The sequence below is a fragment of the Phaethon lepturus genome, unplaced genomic scaffold (assembly GCF_000687285.1).
Source record: "Phaethon lepturus isolate BGI_N335 unplaced genomic scaffold, ASM68728v1 scaffold16500, whole genome shotgun sequence".
NCBI classification, from domain to species: Eukaryota; Metazoa; Chordata; class Aves; order Phaethontiformes; family Phaethontidae; genus Phaethon; species Phaethon lepturus.
This window is the reverse complement of record NW_010511342.1, coordinates 2,963-10,839: the sequence shown is the minus strand read 5'-3', so window position 1 is coordinate 10,839 and position 7,877 is coordinate 2,963. Positions and strand designations below refer to the sequence as shown.

General features: G+C 38.2%; 1 protein-coding gene across 1 annotated transcript in view; it reads right to left on the bottom strand.

Moving 5' to 3' along the window:
* The window catches only part of WDR1 (WD repeat domain 1), a gene marked incomplete at its 5' end in the record, with an annotated part of 19,516 nt that overhangs the window by 8,767 nt on the left and 2,872 nt on the right, over positions 1 to 7,877 (bottom strand). The window contains 4 exons of the mRNA XM_010283708.1: positions 465 to 542; positions 2,357 to 2,537; positions 3,593 to 3,740; positions 6,666 to 6,756. Of these exons, the coding sequence (XP_010282010.1) occupies positions 465 to 542; positions 2,357 to 2,537; positions 3,593 to 3,740; positions 6,666 to 6,756 (498 nt within the window). The remainder of the gene's footprint in view (positions 1 to 464; positions 543 to 2,356; positions 2,538 to 3,592; positions 3,741 to 6,665; positions 6,757 to 7,877) is intronic.

Sequence of the window (7,877 nt, the reverse complement as noted above, 5' to 3'; positions counted from 1 at the left end):
TCCTGCTGTGATGGCAGCTGTTTAGCACTGCAGTCACTGGAATCTGCCACCTTAGAAGGAGGAGCTACTTAGGGTAACAGTGTCATTGTCAAACCTGCCCTTATCTGTAGGGAGTCCTCATGGAGCTGGGTTGCTATCTTTGAGTTCAGTATTTCATCCAAAATTCTCAGGGATTGTAACAAGGACATACATATTCCAAAAGTCTAATACGTTCCTGCCAAAATAACCTCTAAAAGAAGTAATAAGCTAGGCAGATGGAATAGGGAAAAAAGCTGAGTAAGAATAACCTGATTGTTGTCAGTTGCTACAGCATTATAGAAGGATACTTAAAAGTTTAAGCCAGTCATTTCTTGGCAAGAAAAAAGAAGCAGCAAGGATTTTACAACACTAATCCTATTCACAAAATGCACAAGAAAAACCTTCTCATGCTAAAATCACTACAAAAAGAGTTCCTTGTTTGTTACCTGGCCATCTGCGCTAGCTGTAGCAAATCTGTTCCCATCAGGAGAAAACCTCACACAGTTCACAAACCGTGTATGGTCCTGTAGGAAAAAGTAAACATCAGCACACAAAATAAGAACAGAACTTTTTACATAGAAGATAATCCAGTAACAATGTAGTTCTCTAACATGTGAGCCATAAATTAGCTGTGTACGAGACGCCTGCTGTAGCAAATTGCTACAGGGCAAGTCTAGCCTCTATCTGAAGAGGATCACAGGGATCAAGAATAGTCCAGGGAAGAAACTGTGAGATCAATACTGATCTAGTTCAGACAACTTAGCACAATACCAGACAAACAAGTACTCAGTTTCAGGGATATGTAGGAAACAACAACCCTCAGCTGCAGCCTAGAGGCAAGCATGGGATTCTTCCCCCCTGGTCACTGAATTCTTCTGCAACATTCTCCAGATTTTGACTCTTTCACACACAGAAGACTACTTTATCCTTCTTATTGTAAAAAACAGAGGCATTTTACTGGAATTCCATTTCTGAGAGACTGCATTAGTGGTAGCTCTGAAGTAACCAGGCAAGACTGATGCATGGTCCCCAAATAAACCATTTACAAGCAGGAGACTATTCAAACCATGCTAACTAGAAAACACATGTTAAATAGGGAAGCACCACAATGAGGCCAAAGCTCCCATGCAAAGAGATTTGTGAGACTATTTTTAGTATTATGAAAGGCAGGTTCTAACCTACTTAAACTATATACTTTTTTCCTGATAATACCTCAAGCTCTAATCTAAACCATATAACAGCCTGCACCAGAATCCCATATATCAACTCAAATATCACTTTAAAAGGAAGACTGCATCACATACCAGTCTAAGCAGCACTGGTAAGCAATTCAGACTTCAGAGTTCCAAAAGAACCAGCTTAGCAAAATGCAAGTATCAACTTAAGTTCAGAAATATATTGGGCAACTACATCATTTCGTTGGATTGCAGAGCTCAAAACAATTCCTTTTCTAGAACTGGAATGGAATCCTTACTAAAGTCAGCCTATGAAGGCTACTCAAGGCACATCCTTAAGAAAATGCCTACTACTGTGTTATCAAAAATAAAATAAGAACTAAACATTTTTATTTTACTACTGGAACAACATCCAGTATCTCTACAACAGTTTTGGGGTTTTTTTTTGAGGCAAGACACATGCCTTCTGCCATCAGAAACAGCTGCGGAACTTCTGGCTTTTTATTTTCTCTGGCCTCAAGTAACAATGAATGTCTAAAGGTGATAGTTCCAGGCTTTGTTTCATTTACGTAAGAGATTTCAGCTAGTAGAATACAAAACAAAAAGCGAAAAGGAATGTAGAAACAGAAAACTGACCACAGAAATTACATATCCATTCCTTGTTGTAGAAATCAGTTATGTTTTCAAACATCTATACTCACCATTCCTAAGCTGCCCTAGGATTTCAGATTTGAGCACTCTTAAGCAGATTGGAAAATTCCATTCACACCACCACATTTCTTGAATCAAGCACCTTGAGTGTATTAAGAAATTCTATGCATGTCTGCACTGGGAAGCAGAGCTCAGAAGGCACCAATAGGGCCAATGAAACTTCATCCTCTTCTGTAACTTAAGAAGTAGGATGAGAAAAAAAAAGATATTGGAAAAAGTGCTACAGGTTTTCTTCTTAACCAATCATTTATTTCAGTTTTCTTGGCCTGAGACAAGCATTCAGTTACACTCATATATGGGTTTAAGAAAGCCACTTGACACCAACTATGCCTCAAAAGGGGGAGCTAAAAACCTTTGTTATGAGCTAGCTGTGACAAGAACTGCAAGCTTGTTGGAAAGCTTTTAGTCAGTTTGCTGCAGTTTACCAGAGCTATATTTGAACTTAAACTCACACTTATTGTAAACTTGAACTTGAATGGCGGTCCCTCAAAGAAAGCGGCACAGTTGTCGTCGCTGCCAGTTGCCAGACGGTATGGTCTTGTTTGTTTGATGTCCACACTATTGATGACTTTGTTGTGCCCAGTAATCTCGCCAACAGAAGAACCACTATCCCACAGGAAGACTGCTCCAAATCTAGTTAGACAAGCACGCAATAACTACAGTTCATAAAAGTTACATGTAAATTAACTCCTTGAACGTATGCAAACAGCAGATTTGAGCACACTCAAAGAAAAGAAATTAGGTCATCTCGTTAATCTCATGCAAGCACATCATAGTTCCCCGGAGGCTATTTGAGATCTTGCTGGAGAGAGAATCTAATCTTCCATAGGAGACATTTGCTGAAGTGGGCAGACAAACAAGTTTTACGTATAAAGCTTCTAAAATCAGAGATCCAAAAGATGTTTTTCACTACGTCTGTTTGTAAGAGAAAGTAGTAAATTATTCCACCTGCCTATTCACTACACAGAATGCAGAAAGCTAGGATAACAATGACCTTGAATCATTTATCTGATTATTTAGCCTAGATTGGGTACCATCACTTTTACAATTATTATTACTTAAAGGTTTAAGGAAGACAGTCTTTTTGTCAGTTCTTACTTTAAATCACCTTAAAAAAACCCCAGCATAATCAATACAGTGGCATTAAACCCCCATTAAAGAGGTTCTACAGATTTCAGCAAAATTCTAGACTGAAAATACATCCACCTAACAGGAAACTGGGAGAGTTTTTGAAGTAGGAGAGCAAACCTACATAGTGTCTATCCAGGGGCAGGTGGGGGTGGAGGGAGCGATGAAGGACAAAGTTGTGTGGGGTTTTTTTTTTTTTTTGTTTACACACACTCTTATTCAATCATGTCCTCTCAATTTGGGAGGGGTGAAAGAAGAGGGAGGATTGTCTTGTGGTTCTTCCTTCCTACTGTCAGAATTAGACAAAAAAATCCACCAAAGTGCATGCTGAACAGCTATCATGGAATGTAATACCCACCTCTAAAAAACAAAAACCCACACAATTTTTAAACTGAGCAATTCTAGCAGTTTACAGCTATCAAATACTGCATAAAGAATTCTGCTGCAGAACTTTGTTGAAAGCCATGACTTTGCTCCCTTGAAGGATTAAGCGCTTTCTGCACAGAACCCGCTTTGCTAGAATACAGAGGTTTATATACACACACTATATAACTACTCACTTTTCCCTTCCTTCTCCAACGACAGCAATTCTCTTGCTGTCTTCAGTCCAGGCAAGATCCTTTATTTTTCCTGCAAACGGCTGATACTCATACTTCAGTAGGTGTTCCTTCTGTGTAGTATCCCAGATTCTCAGCTTTCCAGAGACATCTGCCATAATAAAATAGAATATAACTATTGTTGTTTCAGCACAACTTGGTCACATGATTCAGCAATCTGCCAGAATACAGATTTTCAGCTACACTGAACACTTGTACTAGGGACCTATTATCTTACCCTATTTCAATTACTACAAATCATTTGATTTAGGAATGCTGAAGACTACATCCATTTCACTAAATTATGTTTTCAACCAGATATTAAGGTTCAAGACATGCAGCAATAAATCTGACACACAGAGATAACTTTTGCAAAGACGTGAAAAAATTGCACAGTAAGAGGGTAGGAACTCTAACGTTATCAGACATTTGTGTTAATTATCTGTGTTACACACACAAAAAGAAGCCACGCCAAATCAGCCTCCCCTCCCCAGCAGCTACAAGATACCCACACTTCACTGGGAAGTAAGCCACCCTGTGTCTGCAATGAGAGCAGTGTGGTGAACAGTGGCTGATGCACTAAAATTCATACCTCAGCTTCTCTGTACCTTCAAAGCAAAACCATTTTGCATACAAAAAACAGGTGTAGTAAACATACAAAGGTATTTCTGCCTATAGAACTCAGTTCATGCACACTCACCGGCATACTTTCTCTATACAGAAGCATGTACACACTTAATGTTGTGTGTGGATACCTGCACTATCTGGATTTCTACAAAGGAATCCAACAGAACATTCAAGAAGGGTAATGTCACAAGCAGCAGTCATAGCACAGGTCGTAACAATTTAAGACTTAATATAATGAAAGCTTCCTTCATCACTGTTTCAGTATTACATGGCCCTAGAGCTTGCTTCTGTTCAGAGCAATTACTGTGGTGCAGCATTGTAACCTGAGGAATTGTTCTATACACAGACAGGTTTACACATCTCTAATGAAACTCACAGCAAATTCTGTGTGTGGGGGACCCTTTATAAAAGCCACTGTTTTAGAATAAAACACGTGCCAAAGTAGATACCTTTCACCTCAGCAGGATGTTTTTGAGTTCTGTTCACTGTTTATTGGTGCATCTTTGCAGCTCAATTTAAACATATAGCAATGCTGTATGACCTGATCATGAACTCAAAAGGACTGATGCAGAACCCTCCATTTTACATAGAGAACTTGTTATTGAAACAGAATTAATGTGGGCTTCAAAAATCTAATTGTTTGCTGCACCTATTAAACACATAGCTTTAACTCTGTGGTATCTCCCATTACTACATCTGTTATGACTGCAGTAAGAGAAATTACCATAAAAGCCACAAAGCATATTGCCAAAGGTCTGTCTCTTCAAGCATATAAAGTATTAATGCAGGTTGCACGACTAATGCAGATTTATAGATAGTGAAATGAATCTTACATGTTATACTTAGAAACAGCTTAAACAGCCTGATACTATCTTCAGACCCCATGCTCAGCAGTATCATGAAACTATTTATAAGTGACATACAGAAGACACTTTTTAAAGGGAAATATTGCAGCTTAAACTCATTTACTCAGGTATGACAGACAACTTCTGAAAAAAGTCAACTGAATACTCCCCTAGGAGCAAGGAGGTTCCTTAAGCTGAAGATTAATGACAAACTCCTTCACAGATCAGGTCATGTATATATTACTGTTTTTTTATAGAGGACTGAAAATCTACAACACTACAGGAACAAAATAGATGGTTATTCTGAGGGTTAAGGACAGCACAAACTTAGAGCACGAAGTCTGTAGAATAAAGAATGTAAACTGGATTTTAAGAAGGTATTCAACTTGACATATGGTCCACACACAAGACTGAGCCAAGAAAACCCTGGCTCTGGTTTCTTTCAGATGCAGGGGGAGGGAGAGAGCTGTGCTATCAGTGTTCTTAAAGGTTCCCCAGCACTCAAGAGATAGATATTCTAATACAGTTTCCTGATATGCAGGAAGGATAGAACATTTTACATTTTAATAAATATTGTTCCCCTTAAATTGCTGAAACAGAAACTCACGTTCTGCTAAGACTCGTGCCTGAGTCTGGACTCCCTTTCTAAGGGGCTCATTCAGAATGGTTTATTTTCAGATATATTACTTAGAAAGTACTTCTGCATTTGGGCACATTACTTGCTTCTGCAGTGTTCCTAATTGACAATGACAAGCAGATTTAAAAGCAGCAGATGAACTGCAAACATTTTTAAGGAATGGAAGTTATAGTACTGTTTTATCAATATTCTTCAACTATATACCAGTTGTCCTGAAAAAAAGATCAATTATTTGAAGGAAGCTTCTATCAAAAACGTTTAAGTCAAAAACTGCAGGCATTTCTGCTAACAATGCAGGAAATTCATGCTGAGGAATTCATGTTAGCCATCCTCAGACTACTGATTCACATACGTTACATTTCTTTCCCTGCTAACTTACCAAAGAAAGCTTTTTTTAGTTCAGGTTACAAATGTTTTTTAAAAAGAAAATCATGCTAAGTCTTGCCAAGTTCAGTCAGGAAGAAAGGAGGTAAGGAACAGAAAAGAAGAGGGAACAGAAAGGAGTATACACTCTTCTAGAATCTCTCCTCTACCCCTAAGTTATCAAAGTTTGTTAACAAACAGAAACAATAGTCCTGTATTCAAAAAATAACTCTTCATTCTGCTGCATGTGCACAAGTGTTCATTACACTAGTATTTGTTCTCTTTAGCACTTTAAGTATTTAAAGTTCATTTCCAGGTTCTTTTTGATTTAAACAATAAATTTTAAAAAAGAGCAAGCATGTCACTAAACTCATTGCTTTAGAAAGAGACCAGAGGAACAACTACAGAAATCATTCCTCCCTCAGGCATGTATATGTAATTTCACTGAAGCATGTCACATTGGCTATGTATATTCTGTACATAAACATTTTGCTGCAAATTTTACATCAAGCACTTTAACAGCTCTGTCCGTCTATCTCAAGCAGCATGCAGGCTGATACTTTACCTCCAGATGCTATGTAGTATCCACTGGGAGCATATTTGGCAACTACAACCTGATGGGCATGCTCAGTGTAGATGTCAGCAATTGCAGGATTCTAGTGTAAAGGAAAAAATGTTACTAAGTTGCATTTCCTGGTTTTCCAAGGAATAAAATCAGACATTCAAAGATAAAATTCAGAATTTCTCCTCACACTTCTCTCTCACCCTTCCTTCAGCTTAAACTGAGCTACTGTCTAAGTGCAGTACACGTTGCAGAACACTGCTGTGCAGTACAACTAAAACACACTCATTTCTAACAACTAACAATTCAAGCATTTCCTATAACAGGCAGGACTGCTGTGACCCTTTCCTCTCCAATACCTGCTGAAAGGTAGAAAAACACTCTCCAAAATAATAGGTCAAGCACTGGACTTTTTTTTATTGGGGCTGGCCCAGGTAAGGCAGTTACCCAAGTATAATAGTAAATATGAGCTGTGCCTTGCATGACACATCCAAAAGTTCTCCTATAGTTGAGTATGAAAATTAAGCATACAGTTAACTGTATTGCATGGCCGTTAATCATCACCACGTACTCAAGATCACTCCGTAACCAATGCAGTGTGCAAGGCTTGCTCGTTGCAGTCTGGTTAAAAAGCTAGTACACTAGCACAGAAAAAGACATTTTCCTTAGTATCCAGAGTTGTACTGGAATTATGAAATAAATTCACTGCCACTCCATAATAATTTTCTCTCTTCAGTCTTAAACATGTTTGTAGATGCTTCAGGCTGGACAGTAAAATTGACTCACGTGTCTCAGCACATCAGCAGTGTTACACTACAGAGATACTATACAAATCAAAACAGGATGGCATCAAGGCAAAATCTGTTCTCAAATTAACTGTATAAAAAAAGCCATTCTGTACATCTTCCAAATATAGTGCATATATGCTACAACAGTAATACACTACTGTTAGAAAAATTTTTCTACCTGTTAACAATTATCTTCCAGCTCTAAAAACTTGACTCATATGGTCAAAACACAAGTCCATTTTAACTACTATAATTTACACAGATTTCTTCAACCAAACCAGAAAACCACTTGATGTGATGGCATCACTCAGCCATCCAATCAGGAAAAACTAAAACACCTGCTCTGTGTTAGAAAGCAGTCTCCTGCTTGTGAGAGTTCTTCTGTTGCAGTACTGTTACATCTCAGGAGACAGAATACAGCTTACTT